The sequence below is a fragment of the Balaenoptera ricei genome, chromosome 6 (assembly GCF_028023285.1).
Source record: "Balaenoptera ricei isolate mBalRic1 chromosome 6, mBalRic1.hap2, whole genome shotgun sequence".
NCBI classification, from domain to species: Eukaryota; Metazoa; Chordata; class Mammalia; order Artiodactyla; family Balaenopteridae; genus Balaenoptera; species Balaenoptera ricei.
Genome location: NC_082644.1, coordinates 109142873 through 109166261, shown reverse-complemented (window position 1 = coordinate 109166261; position 23389 = coordinate 109142873). Strand labels below are relative to the sequence as shown.

General features: G+C 42.2%; 1 protein-coding gene across 2 annotated transcripts in view; it reads left to right on the top strand.

Annotated features, from left to right (window-relative positions):
• The first annotated feature begins 10343 nt into the window (after positions 1-10343).
• The window catches only part of MEGF9 (multiple EGF like domains 9), an 85385-nt gene continuing 72339 nt past the window's right edge, over positions 10344-23389 (top strand). For both annotated transcript variants that reach the window (XR_009503759.1, XM_059925480.1), the window contains exon 1: positions 10344-11073. Coding sequence is in view for 1 of the 2 variants with exons in the window: in XM_059925480.1 (XP_059781463.1) it covers positions 10479-11073 (595 nt within the window). In the remaining variant the exon portion in view is untranslated. The remainder of the gene's footprint in view (positions 11074-23389) is intronic.

Sequence of the window (23389 nt, the reverse complement as noted above, 5' to 3'; positions counted from 1 at the left end):
TGGGCAAGTGATAGAACAGGGGTTAAGTATGCCTCAGTCTCCTCATTCATGAAGTGGACATGATTATAATAGTATCTACCACACAGAGTTCTTATGTGAGGATTAAATAAGTTAACTTACACCCATTTTTTTTAAGGGTTTTTTTTTTTTTTTTGGCTGTGTCACTTGGCTTGTGGGATCTTAGTTCCCTGACCAGGGATTGAACCCAGGCCCTCGGCAGTGAGAGTGCACAGTCCTAACAACTGGACCACCAGGGAATTCCCTTAACTTGCACTTACAACAGTTCCTAGCACATTGTTAGGGCTTTACAAATATCACCTACCATTACTATTATTGTTGTTTTTGTTGTTGCTATTTCAGAGCTCTGTTCCATGACCCCAGAGCCCTTCTCCTCCTCATTTCTGTTCTTCCTTCAAGACCCAGCTCAGATTCCTCTCCCCTAGGAAGACCTCTTTGATCCTTTTCCCTTAGCAGAGTTAGATGTTCTCTAACATCTACTAAACTTATTTAAATGCATGCATTTGCCTATTTTCCGGTCTACCTCCCTGACTAAGCTATGCTCTTCGTCCCTGTCTTTGTCAACAACACCAAGCATAGGGTCACGCAGATCTACGTGCTTCATTGATGATTGTGCAATGAGTGATCCTATTGATTTCCCCATCTAGGAATCATTCTTGTTTTCTTTCTTTCCCCCACCCCACACCCAACCCAATAGCAAGTCTTGACACCCCACGTCTAAAATTGATCCTGAATCTCCTCTAGGCCAGTGCAGGCCACCGCCTTCTCACACCTGGACCACTCAGCCTTCTCTCCATGCTCCCGCCCTTGCCACCTTCTAATCCACCTCCATCTCCTCCTGAAAATTCTCCCTGGACTTCAAACTGCTCTTAGAAGAAAATCCAACCTACTTACATGGCTACAGAGCTCTGCATTTCCAGCTCCCACCTTATTTCGTACCACTTAATACGCTCTCCCTCAATATGCTTTGTCTGTTCTGGCTTCCTTTCAGACCCTTTCCCACCTCATGGCCTTGCACTTGCTGTTCCTTGTGGTTTTTGCAGAACCAGCTTCTTTTGATTTCGGATTGAATGCTACATCCTCAGAGATGCTCTCCTTGACCACCCTAAGGGAATGTTTCCCAGTTTCTCTGTGTCACAGCACCCTTTCATCTCCCTTGTAGTATTTATCATAAGCTGTAAATACCTTGCTTATTTACCTGTTTATATGTTAATTGGTTATCTCACTTGATATACTGTAAGCACCATGAGTGCAAGGTACTCTCCCTTTTTTTGTGTTGCTCGCTAGGGTATCTCTCGATCAGTGTTTAATACATTTCTGCTGAATGAATGAATGAATAAATGAATGAATGGATTGAATCCTCCTAGCAGCACAATGAATAGACCAGGCATTATATACTCACTTTACGGATGTCAAAAATGAAGCTTAGAGAGGTGGATTCTTGCCTTAGTCACATAGACTGGAAGTAGCGTAGCCAGGCCCTAGATTATGAACTCTTCCCGCTAGACTATTTCACCTTGAGGGGAGATAGACTCTGGGTTGGGAACCCACCTTGGCTGATTCATAGACTAATTCCACAACATGGGACCAGATGGCAGAGATTCCAAAGTTCCTATCTCTAAAGAGGTGTCTGTATGTGGCTAAGGATTACAATCAATTCCGAATTCCAGGCTGCATTGAGGCATCACACATACCTAATAGACACCCAATGATCACAAGAAAAGTTCAGTGACTGCTTGAGGAAGAAAATCAAACCCACAGGCCTGAGAGCTGGCCTGATCTCCCAGGGTCCTCTTCAGAGCTGTTCTAATTTAGGCCTGATGGAATGGGAAAGATGTTGTTTCTAGTTCCTTCAGTTTCATGTGGCCTAATTTGGCAGATTTTGCCATTCTTGAGGTCTCAAATACTGCCTGAGAGCAGACCTTGATTATTGTTATCATTTAAAATACTGCCTTGGCCATTGGTAAAGAGCTGACAGCAGGGTACCATTTCTTTGATTCCAGGAGTAAAGTTCCTGGTGAGGGAGCCTGGTGACATAAAAAGCCCTGTACCAGAAGCCAGAAGGGCAGTGATGTGGGGGGGGCAGGCCCTGGATTTCCCAGCCAGCAGACACTTGGTCCCTCGCTGGCCCTCAGCTGCCTCCTTTGTAAGGAAAGATTTGGGTCTGTTGGTGGCCTGAGAGGCAGAGGGTTTGGATCTGACCCCGGCTCTGTCACTAATGTGCAGCATGGAATCTGGTCAAGGCCCTTTCCTTCTCTGGGTCTTGGTTTATCACTGGTCCAAGGACAGGTTTGGAGGGGCTAATTCCTGAGTCCTCTTCCTGCTCTGATATTTGCTCTTTCTGTGGCTTTTTCAGGAAACATTTGGTCCCCCCTAGGACTGGGTTTCCTTATCTTCCAGCCCTCAGAAGTCAGCACGAAACCAACATGGCTACCTTAAAATAATTCAACAAAGAGCATCTTAGTCCCAAAGGCCTGGGTTTCTCAGGGACAGCCGGGGAGTCAGGTGTGCACTCCTGCCACTCTCCCAGCCCTAGATACTAGGTATACGTTCCAATGACAGGTACTCACTCCAGTGAAGGAGGCTCTTCAAGGGGGCCGAGGTCATGGGGAGTATGAATACTGGGCATTGACCCCCAAGGTCATTGTATTCTCCTGGCCTTGACCCTCTATGTGAAAAGACCAGGTTTAGGAAAATCAGATATGTTCCAATGTCTTCTGAGTGTTTACTATGGGGCAGGCTTTAGCTCAACACTTTGTATACATTGCTTTTTTTGACCTCGACCTGTGAGATAGATATTATGATCCTCATTCTACAGAGGAGGACGTTGAAACACGGAGCTAAAGTGACTTGTCCAAAGTTATACAGCTAGAAAGACCAGGATTGAGCCAGGCACTCTTTTTTTTTTTTAGATTTTATTTATTTATTTATTTATGGCTGCGTTGGGTCTTCCGTTGCTGTGTGTGGGCTTTCTCTAGTTGCAGCGAGTAGGGGCTCCTCTTTGTTGCGGTGTGAGGGCTTCTCATTGCGGTGGCTTCTCTTGTTGCGGAGCATAGGCTGTAGGCATGCAGGTTTCAGTAGTTGTGGCACGTGGGCTTCAGTAGTTGTGGCTCGTGGGCTCTAGAGCGCAGCCTCAGTAGTTGTGGTGCACGGGCTTAGTTGCTCCTCGAGCCAGGCACTCTTTACTTCTGCACTAATGTCTCTCTTAATAACAATAGCAATAAAAATTAAAGTTGAGGAAGTTCAGTAAGCAGTTGTGGAAATCACTCCGGACTTGAGGACGAAAAAAATGGCTATGAATCCTAGTTCTTCCATTTATTAGTTTGGTGACCTTGGGCAAGTCATTTGAATTCTTTAAGCAATAGTTTACTGACCTATAAAGTGGGGATAATCACTCCTGCCTCACAGTATAAGATTAAAAGGGATAATGTGCATGAAGTGTTTTGCATGGATGTCTGGCATATAATAAGTGCTCAGTAAATGTTAGTCACTATTACTACTATTACACTACTACTAATATTACTACTACTACTACTAATACCACCACCACCTTCTCTCCAGAGTGGTTGCAAAGCTCGAACAAGACAATGATTGGGAAAGCTTTGTGTGTTCTGCACCTGTCAGTAATCCCCTGTATTGTAATTATAGCAACCTAAGGGAAAGAGTTATCTGTGAAGCTCTGACCCCATTCCTTCTCTAGATGGTTCAAATTCTTTGCTCTGCAGCCAGTGCTGATGACGAGTGAGGGTTTGATTTGGTGCCCACTGTGAATGACGTCCTTCAGTGGATCTCCAAGAACTGCAGCAAATGCTTTTCTGAGCTTATTTTAGCATCAGAAGGACTTTGAAGCAGGATTTCAACATTTAGCTTCCTTGGGGAAGGCACTTTGCTGTTAATGTGAGTTTACAACTTAAAACTTTCTCTTCCTCATCATCTTGAGAAGAGATACCATGGAGGCAGATCCAGGATGTGGTTGGCAAACATATCCCCAGATCCAAATGAGTTCTATTGTGGATTATTTCTGATTATTTAAGTAATATGTGCTTACTGCAAAAAAAAAAAAAAAAAAAAAAATTGAAAAAGTATGAAGGAGAAAAAAATGTAAATACCCGTAATACAATCATTCAGAGACAGAGATTGTTAATGTTTTGATATATTCCCTTTTAGTCTTTTATTTTATGTATATATAAAATGTTATATTCATATTAATATATAGTTAATACTATATATAATTAATAATATATTCATATTATATATAATTAATAATATATTCATGTGTTATTTATACTATGTAAAACAATATATGAATATAGCAATATATGAATATATATTTGCATATTATTTTACATAATTGAGATCATAGTACAAATAACCATGTAACCTATTTTTTAATAAAACTATTTTTTAATTGCAGTTTTTGGTTCACAGCAAAATTGAGAAGGTATAGAGATTTCCCATATATCCCCTGCCCCACACATGCATAACCTCCCTCACTATTAAGAGAGAGCAGTACACTTGTTAAACTTAATGAACCTACATTGACACATCATATTCACTCAGTCTATTATGGTTTACTCTTGGTGTTGTACATTCTATGGGTTTGGAGAAATATATAACGACATGTATACATCATTATAATATCATTCAGAGTAGTTTCGTTTGCCCTAAAAATCCTCTGTGCTCCACTTATTCACCCTTCCTCTCCCCACCGCACCCTGGCAACCACTGAACTTTTAACTGTCTCCATAGTTTTGCTTTTTCCAGGATGTCATGTAGCTGGAGTCGTACAGTATATGGACTTTTCAAATCGGCTTCTTTCACTCTGTAATACTCATTTAAGTTTCCTCCATGTCCTTTCATGGCTTGATAGCTCATTTCTTTTTAGTGCCGAATAATATTCCATTGCCTGGATGCACCACAGTTTATCCATTCACCTACTGAAGGGCATCTTGGCTGCTTCCAAGTTTTGGCAGTTATGAATAAAGCTGCTGTAAACATCCTCGTACAGGTTTTGGTATGAACATAAGTGTTCAACTCCGTTGGGTAAGTAAGTGTTCAACTCTGTTGGGTAAATACCAAAGAACACAATTGCTGGATCATATGGTTAGAGTATGTTCAGTTTCGTAAGAAACCACCAAACTGTCTTCCAAAGTGGCTGTACCATTTTGCATTCCCACCAGCAGTGAGTAAGAATACCTCCTGCTCCACATCCTCTCTTGTATTTAGTGTTGTCAGAGTTTTGGATTTTGGCTATTCTCAGAGGTGTATAACCTATTTTTTCCACAATTTTATATTGCAAGCATTTCTTTCGTGAATATCATTTTTTATAGATGTATAGAGTTCCAACATAGGGAGGGCATAACAGCACAAAGTATTTAACCTCTCCCTTACTGTTATCTGTTTATTTATTTATGTTTTGGCCGAGCCACTTGGCTTGTGGGATCTTAGTTCCCAGATCAGGAATTGAACCCGGGCCCTCAGCAGTGAGAGCGTGGAGTCCTAATCACTGGACCGCCAGGGAATTCCCTGTTATCTGTTTAGATTTTTCTAATTTTCATTATTATCCATAACACTCTGGTGAACATTTTCATACATAAAGCTTTATCTACATCTAATTGTTTATTTCTCTTGAATGGATTCTTAAAAGTGGAAATAACGAGTCAAAGAGTACAAACACTTTTAAGGCTTCCTGGAAAGGTTGTATCATTTTACATTCTCATCAATTATGTGAGGCATTCCCTTGCCAGCAACAAGTATTACCAGTTTTAAAAAATTCTTGCCAAATCAATAGGTTAAAAAAAATGGTAACTTATTGTCTGTCTGCAAATCTTTGATGACTTAAGTTGAATACACAGTGCTTTATGTGTCTTAGCCATTTGTATTTCTCTTTCTGTGACTCTGCTGAGCAGACTTTGCTAATAGTGGCCCCAGTAACTAAAGCTGTCTGCAGATGATGCCAAACCTTGCATCTGGCCACATCTTATAGGAGCCCAGGCTCTGGCAGGATTAGAAATAGTCCATGACACAGACGTAGAGAATGGACTTGAGGACGTGGGGAGGGGTAAGGGTAAGCTGGGATGAAGTGAGAGAGTAGCACTGACATATTTACACTACCAAGTGTAAAATAGCTAGCTAATGGGAAGCAGCTGCATCGCATGGGGAGATCAACTCAGTGCTTTGTGACCACCTAGAGGGGTGGGATAGGGAGGGTGGGAGGGAGATGCAAGAGGGAGGGGATACAGGGATATATGTATACATATAGCTGATTCACTTTGTTAGACAGCAGAAACTAACACAACATTGTAAAGCAATTATACTCCAATAAAGATGTTAAAAAAAGAAAAAAGAAATAGTCCATGTCAGCATTGCTGTGTCAATGAAACCAGAAAGGGGAAAGTATCTGTGTTTTATTGAAATCTGGAGATGAAGTTATTTTGCTGATTATATTATTATGCCTTCTTTCCTTACTCTCAAAGCTTCTCTTTTCTTAAATGCTGCTCTAGCAGGAGGGTTTAATTTGGTGTATACCTGTTCTTTCTTTGTGTTCATTGAGCTCCTACTATGTGCAAGGAAGGCATAGTAGCCACATAAATGGCCTGTGGAGTCTGGAGAAGAGCCTGGATTTTGGAGCTGGGCAGATGTTGGGCAAGTCCCTTAACCTCTCAGAGGCTCCGTTTCTCCTTCTTTCAAGGACAGATGATAGTCCTACCTTTGGGGGATAAATGGGTTACGAATGCAAAACTCCTGGAACGGTGTCTGCCACATCATAAGGCCTTGTTTAGCTCAACATACAATTCACTTCTCTGTGTTTGCCACTGTGCTCGGTGCCGAAGATATAAAGAGGAATCAGCCCTCTCTGCCCCCTGCTGTTCTGCGCCTCCTAACCACCCCCCATTAAGTCCAGAGGCCCCGGATACCATGGATGGGTTGACAGCTCTCTTTAGAGCCCTGGGCCTCAGCTGCAATTCTGGAGCCACAGGAAAAGCACCAAACGACATTCTGTTACACAGAGGGTCATAGCTCCAATTTTTATTTTCAAATTTTCTTAAAATTATTTCATAAGCATTTTCCCTTTAGAGCAGAGTTGTTAAGGGTGCCGGCTAGAGCCAGCCAGCCTCAGTTTGATTTCCGGCTCTATCATTTACTCAGTGACCTTGGGCAAGTTGCTTAACCTCCCTGTGGCCTAGTTTCCTTAGCTGTAAAATAGGGATAATAATAGTATCTACTTCCTGGGGTTGTTCTTAGGATTAAACAAAAGAATTAATGTGTAGCTCTTAGTATAATGTCTAGCATGTAGTAAGAGCTCAATGGTCGATTATTAATATTCACTATAATGTCTTCAGAGCCACCCTTACAATGACTTTATATGATTAAATTGAAGAGATGTAATAACAACTTTCCCTGATTTGGATATTTGGAGCATTTCCAATTTTTAAACACAAAAATAAAATACTATCCCTAAGAAACAAACAAACAAAAATGTTATCTTGCACTTTAGAGATAAAGGCAGAACAGGAAATTTAAGGATTAAATGTTGAGTGGATCAACGTTAATACACTTAAATCGCCTTTCCAAAAAATTCAACATTTTCTATACTTATTACAGGGTAATTAACTCGTTTTAGAACCCATGGTGGGGCTGATCCCTGTCTGAGGCAGGGAACTGGCCTGGATTACTTTGACAAGGCCTTCTAGTCTTTTCTCTGTGATTCTCCAGGCAAAGAAGCTGCATCAGCTTTTCTCTCCTAGTGCCATTGAATCTCTGATATAGCACAGCTTAGGGCCAACCCAGCATTTTTCAGCTGTCACTTGGGATATCTGGTAGGGTGACTGTCAGGCCATGTCACCTGATGGGGAAGTTGTTTCTGGTTGTGGTCCTTAGGCCAACAAGACTCAAAGTTAGCACTGGTATAAATGAAATGACCCTCCACAGATCGGACAACTTCTGTGTGCCAGGCTCTGTTAAAACATTCTCTTCAGGCCTCAGCTCAACTAAGTGAGACAGAATTCATTGGTCCCATTTTATAGACGAGGAAACTGAGGCTCAGAGCGGTGAAAGGTTTCTTTCAAGGTTGCACAGCTGGCAGAATCATGACCCAGATCTGTCTGACGCTAAAGATACAAGCTCTTCCCAGGGCACCACAGGATCTCTTTTCAATTTAATTCAATTTAACCAGCATGGGTCAGTGCTCACACATATTAACCCTGCTAAGCACTGAGAACAGAGAGAACAGCCTAATGGGAGAGACAGACACAGAAATCACAAGTTCTAGTATTCCCGCTGATGCAAGCCTGTGAGAAGTAATAAAATCACGTGGGCAGTTCTATTTATCCTGTTGTATGTATTTCTGAAAGCCATCCTTAATCCTTTTAGGAAGAGGCAGGGGAGAGATAGATTGATAGATCAGGGCTATAATCAATGAACAAACAAACAGCAGTGGGAAAATGGGGAGGGGGGAGATTAATTCCCACTCAGAGATCCAGAAGAGTCTCTTAGAGGATATGGTATTTGGGTTGGGGTTTGAAGGGCTAGAAAGATTCAGCAAAAGAATATAGGAAAGAGGCATGACCTGTCCCCTCCCTTCCCCAAGAGAAGTAAAAACAGAATCTTGATTTGTGCTTCCTAAATATTGGTCTGAAACCAGAACCCATACACAGCCCTCCCAGTTTGCCCCCTCCCCTTACATATATAGATGGACCTACCAAGACACACTCATAGGTACTCACAAATGCAAAAACACACAGAAAATACACATAAAACACACATCAGAACACATGCAAATACTTAAAATATACAATATGCAAAAATAGATACTAGCTCCCATACTCATAAGCTCATACAAATACACATAATACTCATACACACAGACTCACTCACAAACATGTTTATGTTTTCATTACACAAGCACAAAACTATCCTCTCCCCACCCACTCCTCATGCAGGTAAAGAAATGCATTTTTAATTCACATATACACGGGTTCGCACGCAAATCTCATCGCCCCGTTCTTGCTGGAGGCCAGTGACTAATGGAAAGCCATACACAAAGCGAGCATCACGCAGGGGAGGCCAGGAATGGGTTGGCGGTGGGGCTGGGATTAAGCCCTGTCAGATGACAAACGCGCCCTGCCCGGCTGCCACTAGAAGCTGCTGAGCCGAGGCTGCAGCGCGTGAGCGAGCTCTGAATCCTGGGCGATGGTGCGAGGCTGCGCACCGGAATTCCAGCTTTACACAGGGTTGAGTGTCACCCAGGGTCAAGCTCTGCTATCAGACCCACCCCAAGAGGCAGGCGGCTTTGGGTACACGCAGGGCTGCGGCATGGGTCTTGTCCTAACACAGTACACTGAGTGTAGTAAGCATAAATGAGGGTTTACTGTGGGCCAGGCACTGCGTTAAGCCCTTTCAAATCATTACTTAATTCTCACATCAGCTCTGTAAGAGGGGGATGGGGGCGTTGGGGGTGTTAGCTCTCTATCCACCCCTTTTTAGAGGTGAGAACACTGCGCTCAGGCCACAAAACCACTCAGCAGGAAACTTGGAGCTGAGGTTCAAGCCCATCCGATCCCACTCTCCCCGGGGTTTTAGGGTAAAGTGTGCATGTGAGCCTGTCTCCCCCACGCAGAAAGCTTGCACCTCCGGCTCCTGACGGGTCTCTTAGAACCCCCGTCCTGCCAGGCACAGCACCTGGCCCACTGCAGGTGTCTGATGAGGGCGTGGGTCTTGGTTCGGTGAGGTCCTCAACAAGGACCTCAGTTTCCCCATCTCTGAAATGGGAAAGCAGCGCAGACCTCGCAGGGCCGAGGCCAGGTGCTCTCGGGCAGCAGAGGTAATGCTGGGCTCCACATCCTCACTGCAGCCGCCCTCACCCATCGCGGGGGTTCCAGCTCCGTCTCCACCCGAGCCCGGGCGCGTCGCCGGCGCCCCATTGTTCAAGAGGGCGGGGAAGCTCCCGAGAACGGACTCCCCGCTCCGGGTCGCGCTCGCCGCCCAGCGGAGCAGACGACTTGGCCCGGCTTCTGCCGCGCGGGGCGCGTCCTTTGTCTGCTCCGTGGCGCCCGGTGCCCGAGGCCCGCGCCCCGCTCCTTGGGCAGACAAAGCCGTGGCTGCCGCTAGCCGGACCGGCTGGTGCTGTGCTCGCACCACCCTCCTCCCGACTTAGCACCGCCCCCTCTCCTTGACGTCCTCTGATTGGCCCGCGGGGCCACAAAGAGGCCGGGAAGCGGGTGGGTCACGTGAGTTAGCGTGGCCTCCCATTGGTCGGGTCAGACTGCCAATCGGGGAGGGCGGGCTGTCCGCGCACGGCCCGGTCGCTCCCTCCGCGCTGGGGCCCGCCCGCGGGGCCGGCCGCCTGTCAGAGGGAGGTGGCGATGGTGCGCCCGGTGGCGGTGGCGGCTGCGGCGGCTTCCCTGGTCCGAGTGCAGGGAGGAGAAGATGACTGACCGACCGACTGACTGAATGAATGAATGAATGGCGAAGCCGAGCGCGCCATGAGGAGCCTGCCGAGCCTGGGCGGCCTCGCCCTGTTGTGCGCCGCCGCCGCTGCCGCCGCCGCCTCAGCAACCTCAGCGGGGAATGTCACCGGTGGCGGCGGGGCCGCGGGGCAGGTGGACGCGTCGCCGGGCCCGGGGCTCGGGGGTGAGCCCAGTCACCCTTTCTCTAAGGCCATGGCTCCCACGGCCCAGGCCCCGAGGACCGGACCCCCGCGCGCTACCGTCCACCGACCCCTGGCTGCGTCCTCTTCAGCCCAGCCCCTGGCGACCACCCCTTCTCGGGCCAGGGCCGGACCCGCTCCGACCACCTTTCGGGCGCCGCTCGGCCCCTCGCCGATCACACCTCCTGCGGTGGAACGTACTCGGACCACCGCTCGGGCAACGACCAGACCCGCGCCGACCACCATCTCGACGACCACTGGCCCGGCGCCGACCACCCCAGTAGCGACCACGGTGCCGGCGCCCACCACTCCCCCGATCCCGACCTCCATTCTCCCCGGTGGCGGCAGCAGCAGCAGCGTCCCGCCCACCCCACCTGCCACCGAGGCCCCCTCGCCGCCTCCCCCAGGTGAGTCTCAGTGCTTCCTCGCCCGCCGGACCCTCCCAGCGGCTGCCAGTGCCTTTCCCCTCCCCGGCCTCTAGCGTTGGGCTCTTGGCTGGAATGGATCATTTCTTGCCCCAAAGGTTCCCCAGATTTCGACTCTCAAGGGGAGGTCCAAGCTCCAGCTAGCCTGCCCCCCAGCCCCCGATCTGGAAAGTCTTTTGTCCCCCCTTGGGCTGTGCTTCCTCGGGAGGGGGGCGGCTGCTGCGTGGAAAGGCATCGCACCTCCTTCCAAACAGGGCTCTCTGGCCTTTGTCAGACAGGCTAATGGGCGCAAACTTTTGCGTTCGGTTCGCTCACCTTGCCTCTCCGCCTGGGTGATTTGGGGAAGTTTGAAAGCCAGCCCAGTACCTCCTGAAACCAACTGGTCAAAAACTGAGTCTAAGGGATTCCTCCTATAGCTCCACTTTCCTTGTTCATTTCTCCTTGTTTATATAAATATCAGATGTGCATGTGGCAGGTGGAAAAGATATTGAGAGGATTTTGTTTACAAACAGTAGTACAGGCCACTTGAGGCCAAAAAAAAGACATTGTAATCCATGCTTTCCCTGCAAATAAATAGATTCAGTAGGTCATTTGGGGCAGGTGTGTATCTAGGTTGAGCACGTTTATAAATTAGGTTAAATCCCTTCCTTGCACCATTTTTTTTTTCCCTTCCTCAATTACAAGGTCAATATGTTTGGACAAAATACACATTTTAAGCAGGGATGCCAGCTTTTTTCCCCCTTAAGGGGAATGTTCAGTTTTGCTGATGCTGATAAAAGCCAATTTCTGTCTGAGTCCCCGTAGAAAATAAAGCTCTTCTTCCTGCTGATTGAAGTCTTCAAAGTTAGAGACAACTTCTGTTCTTTCCCCCTTGAGATCTGAAGTGGGCCTGGAACTAAACAAATAAAACCTACCTTGTCAAGATGTTAGTCAAGAGTTTCTGAATTCCTTTGCTTTGAGTTGGGGTTTGATTTGTCCAAACCATTTTGTCTAGCTGTATTTATATTAATGGATCTCTGACCTAATTCTTAGGCTCAGTGATTTACTGTGGAGTCAGGTATGGACTTTGGACTATAATTGAATTTGTAGAGAGTTTTCCCACATGATTATGAGCCTTAATACAGTCACATCTTGGATTGGAGCTTGGCATTGACATAAGAAGGAATGCAGATTATTCACCCATAAAAAGCCAAGTTTGTATTTCTTCCAGCTTCAAGGGCTGTACTAACTAGCTGGATTTTGACTGTAACCGTTTTTGGCCTTCCTATAGAGAGACTGACATATTACTGAGAGGCAGGAAGCATAGAGGTTGAGAGTATGGACTCTGGAGTCCATTCTTAGGTTTGAATCCTAGTTCTGCCCTTTATTAACTGTATAATCTTGGGCAGGTCACTTAATCTCTCTTCATCTGAGAAATGAAGATAATAATAGTACTTAGCTCATAGGATTGTTGTGAAAATTAAATAATTTAGTACATTTATAAAGCTTAGAACAACCGTTCCCCGTGCAGAGTAAATAAGCACTGTGGGTGTGTGTGTTAGCTATCCTTATGACTAGGTCTTCTTCTTCTTCTTTTTTTTTTTTTTTTGTGGGATAGAAAGCATTTGAGAAACGTAGTAGAGACTTGTGGTGATTTTTATTTGTTTTAGTAAAATATAGTAGAAAAGGATGAATTAGATTTTCCGAAGTTTGAAGCACACCGTAGTGTTTATGTAGGAAGATTGCTTATTTTGAATGGTTAGTGTATGTCTGTGTAATTGATGTTATTTTACCTTAATAATTTTTGTATTGTTATTTTTAAGTCACAAGGGTAACTTTTTCCTTTTTAAGTTGCTTTTTCATTGTGATAAAATATACATAACATAAAATTTGCCATTTTAACCATTTTTAAGTGTACAGTTTAGTGGTATTAAGTACATTCAAATTGTACAGCCATCACTACCATCCATCTTCAGGACTTTTTTATCTTCCCCAACTTAAACTCTGTATTCATTAAACAATAACTTCCCAACCCCATTGCCCTAATTCCTGGCAACAACCATTCTACTTCCTGTCTCAGTGAATTTGCCTACTCCAGGTTCCTCGTACAGGGGGACTCATACAGCATTTGTCCGCAAAGGTAACCTTTACTTGCAAAAATTATAAAGAACCAGAAGTCTACAAAGGAAAGAGTGAAAGTCACTCCTTTACTGCCTCCCAGGTCCAGTCAGTTCCTAAAGGTCACTACTGTTAGCAGTTTGATCTTTTCTCAGACATTTTTCTAGGCATATATGAACATAAACACAGGGTTTTTAAAAATAGGTTTTAAAAACTCAAAATGAAATAATTATATATATGTTACATATATTAATTATATATGGTTATAGCAAGTCGTAGAGTTTTGCGACTTGCTGTATCCACTTAACTATGTATCATGGACTGTTTTTTTCATGTCAGTACCTAAGGTCTACCTTATTCTTTTCAGCAGTTGCATTTTTCGTTGTAAGTGTATACCATAACTTATTTAACCAATCCCTTGTTTATGGACACTTAGATTGCTTCTGGGCTTCACTTTAAAAAGCACAGGGAAGAATGTGTTCTTGTTCAGTCCATCACGTATATATTATATTCTCTAGTACTTTGGCTGGAGTTTTGTAGACTCCAAATCAATTTCAAGAGAAGTAAAGCTGGATTGAGTAATATTTGCCATCTGAGCTGTTCAAGGCTTTTAGTAACTTCCATGGACTACCATATATCTATGTCTATGGTGGTCTTTGAGCAACAGAAGTTTTAGAAGGATGTCCAATTTTTTTAAAAAATTAATTAATTAATTTGGCTGTGTTGGGTTTTCGTTTCTGTGCGAGGGCTTTCTCCAGCTGTGGCGAGCGGGGGCCACTCTTCATCGCGGTGCGCGGGCCTCTCACTGTTGTGGCCTCTCTTGTTGCGGAGCACAGGCTCCAGACACGCAGGCTCAGTAGTTGTGGCTCACGGGCTTAGTTGCTCCGTGGCATGTGGGATCTTCCCAGACCAGGGCTCAAACCCGTGTCCCCTGCATTTGCAGGCAGATTCTTAACCACTGCGCCACCAGGGAAGCCCAGGATGTCCAATTTTTGTAGCTCTCCTGCGTTTTAAATTTTTCATAGCTTGTAGTTTTCTGTGAATTCACTATGGATTGCCCGTGTCTAGTTCTCAGAAGCTGAACTGCCTCTGTGGGCCTACTGATGGGCAGTTTTAGCTTTACAGTAATGTAATCGAGTATGGCCTTTCTATCTGAGCATGGGTTCTAGTCTACTTCAAACAGTAAACGCATCTCTTTGACAGAAGGAAAACTTCTAACTGAATTTGAGAGACCTAGTTAGGTTGGCAAAGTTGGATTCTCTGGCATTTGGGAAGACGGGTACAGGGTGTTTTATTTTAATGTTCCTGTAAGGGCTGAACACCATAGATAATATATTACGTGTTTGGATGGGTCTTCTAGCTGCTCCTTGAATTAATAAGAATTTCTTTCAAGGCGGTCTAGCTCGGAGCTCTTGCCTGCCCCTCAATTAGGGCTGTCTTTTGTTTATAGGGACACTGATCTGCAAACTGAAACTAATTGCCCAGCAAGCAAGCATTTTCCTCCCACAGACCTGGCAAAACATTTGACTGATTGGTTGGCTGGGTAGGACATTCTAAGAAGGGTGAAGGCAGAAGCTGTGATACTAGAGAATAATAGTTATCAACAGTAAGAGACTGAAGAGATGACAAATGTTTGATTTTTAAAATTACGGACCTTCAGGGCTAGATACGACTTTAGAAGCCACTGCGTCCTAACGTGGCTCTACGTTGCAAGAAACACTTCCATGGACTTAGCTGAAATATTTCTCACTGTGGTTAACACCAGCTGGTTCTGGCTCTGCCCTTTGGGGCCATACAGAACAAGTCAGCTCTCTCTGGGCCATGACAGTTCTTCAGGGATCTGCAGACAGTGATCATGTTCCCTCTGAGTCTGGGCTAAATAACTTCAGCTCCCTCAACTGTTATGTGAAATGGTTTCAGATTCCCTTACTATCCTGGTTACCCCTCTTCTGGACTTTTTCAGTTTTTCTGTGTCTCTCCTGGAGTGTTGAGCACAGAGCTGAACGTACTGCTCCAGATGTGCTCTAACCAGCTCATAGTAGAGAGGGCGGTTACCTTGTTCTTTCTGGATGCTGTACTACTGTTGATGCAGTTAGTTCCTCATCACAGTAGCTTTTTTAGCAGCCACATTATGTAGTTGACTCATTGAGTCCATTAAGATAGTTAAGTCTTCTTTTTTTTTTTTTTTTTAAACATGTAGTAGATGAGTCTGTCTTCATTCTGGACTTGGAAACTCTTGTTATTTTCTTAAGTATAAACTGAGACATTTGCCAAGCATGTAAGATTTATTGTGTTAGATTCAACCCATCATTTTGGATCCCGAGTCTGTCAATGTACCCCACCCAGTTTATTCACATTCACCTACAGGGTGTTCCTATAGACAGAGTCTAAGGACAAGTTAGGGCAGGTTGTTCTTACCTCATAGGGGAGAGTACATTTATGGATGATAAAACAGTTTGGAAGGGAAGGAATAATGATTTAGATTAGTTCTCAAAGGTCTCTTCCAGCTGTAAAGTTCTGTGATGATTTGGTACCCATGATTCAGGGCACATGAATGCCCCCGAAATGAGCCTTAATCATTTATTTGTGATCTAAGTTAAGAGAATAGGCTTTTTTTCAAACAAGTCCTAGAATTTAGAGTTTGAAAGCGCTGACTACTATGGCATGTAAATAAAATATTGTGAATGGATTTTATTTGAAAGGAGCATTCTGGGAATTCAGGGCCCTCCTACCTGTACTGGGAAATGTTTTCTTCATCCTAAAATTCTGTACAGCTAGGTTCAGGGTGTCGTTTGCTTATGGTTGTTTAAGAAGATACCATTCATTTTAAGGAAATAGAAATTGTTGAGGCTTCAAAGATAATGTATGTTCATAATCTTTTATCGAAAACCTGTGGGGCTGGGTGTGTTTCAGAATTTAGAATTTTTCAGATTTTAGGAAGTTAATAAATACACCCCAGTGAAGTCTAGGGCAGCATCCTGTAATCAAACACATGAAGATACTTGCAGCAAAATGCATGTATATTCACACTGAGTGGGTTTTTAAAAAAGCTATAAATAGCCTTGCATTTGTTCAGGTCAGGTTTTGCTGCCAAATGAATAACAGAAAAAGTTTTGGTTTTTTGGATCTTCTGGTATTTACATCAGGTCTGAGGGATTGTGGACCGCTGTAATAGTAATTGCAAACACATATAGTACTTACTATGCTACATGTACTGTTCTGAGTGCCTTACAAATGTTACTTTACTTAATCCTCACAACAGTTAGGTATAATTGAGTTAGGTACTATTACTGTCTTCATTTTATAGATAAGGAAACTGAGACTCAGAGAAGCCCAGCTATGGTGGAGCCTAGATTCAAACCCAGCCTTTGTGGTTCCAGAATCCATATTATTGGCATTTAAAGAAATAGTTATATAGAAGATAAGAGAAGGAAACCATTTTGCTAAAAATATTTGCCCTTGGATACTAGTCTGAAAATTTTTCACCTGTTCTTTGGCATTTACTCTCTTCATTCTCTTGTGTGCTATTCAGTCACCTCCTCAAAATTTCTGTTTTACAATGTTGTACAATTATAGCTCTAACTCTTCCTTTGATTAGGTTCTAATATGGTGTGTGATAGGGAGGATTGTCTGTAGTCTTTTTAGGGCTAGGCCCAGGGACTTCTCAAATTCACTATATCTTATTCCTGGCCTGAGTGCCTAGCTTTCTGCAGAAATTCCTTAGTCTGATTAGTTTCTGGAACAGCACAGTTAAACTCCAAAGCATTAGTTTCAGATCTACTGAATTATGTCCCCAGGAAGCCTTCTGGCTAGTTGAAAATTTACACATTGAAATAATCTAACTAGGTCTTTTTATCTTGATTTTTTTTTAAAGATCCATAAAATTAAAGTGAGTATTACTTTTCATCTCAGCATTTCTAAGCATGTATATATTAACTTCCAGACATCTTGGCACCCTTATAAAAAGAATAGAAGAAAAGTATCATGGTGCTGTTTTTACTGATGGGTAAATTATGGGTAGAGAGATTACTGCTCTAGGGCGCTTAATAGATCAGAAGAGAATAGAAATGTAAGATCTGTTTGGCTGAAAGACAGTGTTAGATGATATTTTTAGTTAAAAATAGCTTTAATTCATGCTTTTTGCCTTGATCTTTATTTTTGTTTGTTTTCTTTAGATATAATATAAACATCTTTAATACTAATGTTGAGATTATGTTATAGGTATCTCTTTTGGTCACTTAGTCTTTTTTTAAAAATTTTTTTAAATTTTATTTATTTATTTTTGGCTGCATTGGGTGTTCGTTGCTGTGCGCGGGCTTTCTCTAGTTGCAGCGAGCGGGGGCTACTCTTTGTTGCGGTGCACGGGCTTCTAACTGCAGTGGCTTCCCTTGTTGCGGAACATGGGCTCTAGGCACGTGGGCTTCAGCAGTTGCAGCATGCGGGCTCAGCAGTTGTGGCTCACAGGCTCTAGAGCGCAGACTCAGTAGTTGTGGCACGTGGGCTTAGTTGCTCCGTGGCATGTGGGATCTTCCTGGACCAGGGCCTGAACCCGTGTCCCCTGCATTGGCAGGCGGATTCTTAACCACTGCGCCACCAGGGAAGCCCCTCTTAGTCTTTTTTTCAAGTATGCGTTTTGGTATATCTGTTTTTCACTAAAAACAACGACCCTAACTGCACTCGTAACTTTGAAGGGAGATATTTTAAAAATTGTTATGAAAAAGATAAAGATTATGTCTGGATACATATGTGTTTGAATCACAGTAAAGGTTTACTCAACTCTTTTTAACTGTATCTATTTAAGTACATGTGATAAATGTGTGTCAGAATAATCCCTCTAGTAATGCCACTGTTCCACAGATAAGTATTACTGTCTGAAAAATCTTTCCCTATTACTTTTTCTTCATTAAAATAAAATCTTCTGTTCTCCTTGCTCATTTTTTTTCACTTTAAGCTCCTCTGTATGTTCTTCTTACTCTTGTCTCTTATTCTTGAACCCATCCATTCTTTCATGTTCTTTAAGGAACCAAATTATCCTCTCTACTTAACAATTTCCCATTTGTCCTCCTTCAATGCCTCCTCAAAACCTAATTCTTCCAAGAAGTCTTTCCAGGGGAACAAAAGGTCCTTGAAGATGTCCTGGTAACAGGGTGCACAGGGTTGAACACTTTGCACTCAGAACAAAACCTGTCTTTCTTTGTGACTTTGACTTTTTCCCTATGAATTTGTTTTTAAAGTCTGTTTAATTTAGATTATTAAGCCCACTTGATAAGAAAGTGACATAGTTTATACAATATTCAAGATATGGTATTAATTCTTTCTTTTAGAAAAAAATGAAAGAAAAGATTTTCTTTTTGTTCTGGATCTTCTTTATTGTCCAGTTCTTGTTTTTGTTTTTTGTTTTTGTTTTCCTTCTCCTGAGGAACAATACAGAAAAAAAAACTCTCATAACAGAAGTTATCTGCCTCCAAAAAAAAAAAAAATCCAGTACTTTGAATAAGTAGCAAATTTCTTTTTCTATTTATGAATAATATGAGCAGTTTTTATTAGGTAGGTGGATTTGGACTAAATAGCAATATAAAAGGTTTAATTTGGTTGAGAAGCAAATATTTGATCTTTTGAATGACAGAATTTCCCCTGTAGAAATCTAATTAAAGTTAATAGTGAACAGAGTGCTTCTAATAATTAACAAGTGTGCAGTGCTTTACGGTTTACAAGGTGCTCTTAGAATCTCTGAGACTTCGGCATCCATATTTTGTAGATTTCTGGGTATTATATGAGTCAGTAAAACCTCAGATTCTGATCTCTGTTGGTACTTATGTTGGTGAATATAGACGAAAACTTTATAGGTTTTTGGTGGGTTTCACATTTGGTATTTTGTATTTCAAACTGTTGTCTTGGGGAACTAAGATCCCACAAGCTGCATGGTGTGGCCAAAAAGAAAAAAGAAAAAAAAAGAAATCAAACTGTTGTCTTTTTTTTTCCTTTTTATTTTATTTTATTTTATTTTATTTATTTATTTTTTTGTCTGCATTGGGTCTTCGTTGCTGCGCGTGGGCTTTCTCTAGTTGCCGCCAGCGGGTGCTACTCTTCGCTGTGCGCAGGCTTCTCACTGCGGTGGCTTCTCTTGTTGCGGAGCATGGGCTCTAGGCCCGCGGGCTTCTGTAGTTGTGGCACGTGGGCTCAGTAGTTGTGGCTCACGGGTTCTAGAGCTCAGGCTTAGTAGCTGTGGCGCATGGGCTTAGTTGCTCCACGGCATGTGGGATCTTCCCCGGCCAGGGATCGAATCCGTGTCCCCTGCATTGGCAGGCGGATTCTTAACCACTGTGCCACCAGGGAAGTCCCAAACTGTTGTCCTTTAAGTTTATTTTGTTGAATGTAAATCTTTGACTGGTTTAGCTGCCCATATTTATGGGATGGAAAAATAGCATTTTGGGAAGAGGATTACTTACTTTATATATTTTTTCCTGAGTACTGTATGGGGCTGAATGTTATGGAAAGAGCCCAGTAATAATTGAAAGTAAATGGTAATGGAGGTAGCAATGCAAACTACAGAACTTGATTGGGAGAACTCATGTAAATTTCATTTCTTCAGATGGAAATATTATTTACTTCTTTCCTAGTGTAGGAATCTGTTTGGAATTATTTTAACATACTTGTTCTGTTGCCTCAAATCAGTGTGAGTAGCAAAGGAACTTGGTACTCTCTCACCTCTCATTACCAATCTAATGTTTAGCGCTCTGGGAGGAAAGGTAATTAATGTTAACTGAGCACCTATTATATGCCTAGTTACCTACCAGGATTTTTTTTTTTACTTACATCATGTTATTTAATTCTTAGACAAAGCAGTAGTTAAATATTATTGTCCTTACTTTATGGGTGGCAAATATTGAGGTTCAGAAAGAGAAAGCAGCTTGCTCAAACTGTCAGGCTTATGAAGTCCATGAGGGCAGGGACTTCTGTTTGTTCTGTTCACAATTGTATCCCCAGCGTCCAGCCCAAAATAGATTCTGCATAAAAATTTAAGGATTGAATGAGTGAAGAAGAAGGAGTGGTTTGTAGCTACACTAGATGTGTAGTGTATTCTTGAGGAAAATAATGTAATCTCATGGCCTTTTCCTTAGTTTAGAAACGAACTTTTCTCCTTTTCTCCATTACTCATAGGAATAGTATGAGAACCTACTTAGGCAAGTGGAGTTCTTTGAGATCTAGCAAATTACATTAATTATTCATTTTTTGTTACATAACTTTGTCCCTTCTATTTTTCTTAAAGGAAGAACAGCAATATACAGATGTAAATCTGATGCCTTTTGTAGAGAAAGTAGCTAAAGTTGGAAAACAGAGCCCTTGTATGTAAGACATGGGACCCTAAGGTCTTTCACAGTTCTCTTACTGGTTCTGTAATCTTGGGCAAGTAATTTCATCTGTAAAATGAGAGAGGCTAGATTTGTTGTTTCTAAACTGTACTATTTGGGAAGCCAGGGTTCCTTAGATGTGTTTGGGAGCCAGTATAGGGACTCAGGAGGCCAAGTGGGTCTACTTCCGGGCCCTCCACCCCCACCCTCACCTCACACCCCCGCATCACCGCCCACACTTTAATCAGCTCTACTCTCATCTGGTTTATATATTGGGTTTGTTTTTTTCAGTAGAGATATTTGAAATAGGAATTTTTCTACTCTAAAATTCTATAATAAAGAAATTATGGTAATCTCTGAACTATTATGCATCTATTAAAATGCTTACATTATGTTAAGTAGCAGTATACATAGAAGGAGAGAAATACACCAAAATATTAAGTGGCTAAAGCTAAGTAATGGGATTATGGGTCTTTTTAATTTCCTTCTCTGTGTTTCTTTGGATTTTCCAATTTTTTGTTTTCAATGAATGTATCCAATTTTAATTTTACAATCATAAATATAAATGAATAACATGAAAAAATGAATAAAAAGTTATGATAAGCTTGATAAGCCTCCACTTATATGAGATCAACTCACGCGATATTACCCTGGGCCACTTTCTAATTTCTGTGATTGACTCACCAATTTTGATCTGCATCAGAGATATTTGCTTAGTCTCAGTGAGTTGTGGTTCTGAAGAAAGGAGATTGCTGAAGACAATACCCAAGAAAGGAAACTGTTCCTGACACCTAACAAGTCAGGGTAGTGAAGACACATCTAAGATTTGGTACCTTTAGGGAAGGTTTAACTGAGATCTTAGCAGAGGCTGAAAACAGAGCTGATTCTTTATCCATTTCATTCTGTCTAGGGAATTTAAAGCATAAACTTAAAAGTTAATTAAAGTAGCTTTTTGAAATAGATCTTGCTTAAATTGTGCAGAATTTGAATTCATGACATTGTTCACAGCCTTTACCAATAGATGGTCTTTGGTTATCTCTTCCTTTAAAGATACAGAGCTCCCAAAAGTTTGGTTTCAGTCTATCCGTATGTTTTGCAATTAGATCAGATGGGATTGCTTTTATACTGGTAATACAACAGCTGTTCTATATGATATCCTTGCCAGGGAGACAGCTAAGCTCTGAGGGAAGGGGAAATATATTCAGTTGGAAAAAGGAATGTATTCTGCCTAGTCACAGGGAAAATGATAAGGGGTAGGAATGTTTTCAACCTGGCTGGAGAATGTTAAATAACCTTTATTTAGTAAATTTTGCACTCTTTAGATAACTGATTTTGGAAACTTTTGTTTCAGTCTTGCATGCTTCCTAGAAACTGGCATATTACCAGGGATCTTATTAGATTTTTATTGTTTATTTTTTAAAATCTACAGTTTTTATTTGATGTATTGAGCAAAAAGAAGAGGTTAGGAGTAACACTGTTTATTGTAAGGAGAACGTCATATTCTCTAGTTCCTTTTAATTTTAGAATGGTCTTTAAAAGTGAAATTCCTTTAAACATATTCTAGGGATAGTTGTCTCCTCTGAAGGAAATTGCATGAACCGAGTAGCTTTTAGGTTCTCTTCAGTCCTATCTGCTGTTTATAGGGATGAAATGGCAGTTTGGGAAGGGTTAACGGTAATAATGAGGGAAAAGATGGAATGCTTCGTATTCCAACGTATTTATCCTGTTTTATATCTGTATTGAGGCTTGATTAGAGGAAGGCATTGGGCTTTTTTTGCTGTAGATTTCTCATTTGACTTCATATTCCTTATAACTCTACAGCGTGTTTTGATTACCTGTTCTATATGAACTGCTTTAACAAGGTAGCCCCACCATCCCTTGATGTTGTGTGGGTTAATGAATGGTTATAAAATGTACCAAAACCACAAAGCAAGCTAGCTGTTGGGTATTTATTATTATACTGAATTGTTGGTGTATTGCCTACAAACCTATCCTGTTCAACTGGTTTTAGTTTTTAAGTTAGTTTGTTGCTTCAACTTGTCCACAAAGGCAGGGCTGAATGGTCCAGCTGATCAGTGGAATAGCAGTCACAAGAAATAAATTCCAGTCTTTCTTTTCATTCACTTTGTAAGTTCCGTAGCACATTTATTTTTTTCATGGCTCTGTGACTTAGTTTCTCTAACTATAAAATGAGACCTGTTACATGCACAGACACAGGGCAAGTCACATAATCTCCCTGGGCTTCTATACTGTGTTCTGTAACATGAGTATAATAGTACCAACCTAATAGGATTCTTGAGTGTTGACCTAGAATTCAAACCCAGCTCTGGCTGACTTAAAAGTCTGTGTTTTGCTTTTTTTTTTTTCTTTTGACTAAACTGTGCTGCATTGCCAAAGCAGATGGGAGTAGCAGAAAATGAAATGAAGCATTCAGTGGTTACAGAGCACATTTTGGGTTCCATTTTTGTTGCCTTCCCTAGCCTCCCAGAGCCTCCACCAGCAAGCCCATACGTTGTCCTTCTCAGCGCTTGTTCTGAATAACACAGTTTTGACTCAGGTTTGATTTCAGTAGCTGCTGTGAAAATCAAAATTAGATCAAAGAGTGTTTCTCAGAGGTAGATATGGGTGTGGAGTGGAGGTAGGGAGAGGAGATAATGGTAGAAATTAGATGAGGGTAAGCAGGTAGACTACATGTAAATGTAAAGCAGAACTGAACAGTAACTATGAGATTGTCTACTCAGCGCCAGAAGGATCGGGGCTAACAGAGACAATGTGATGCTTATTAGCATTTGGCAAGAAATACCACACACTGCAAAATGATAGTATTGATTGTTCTTGACTTGACAATA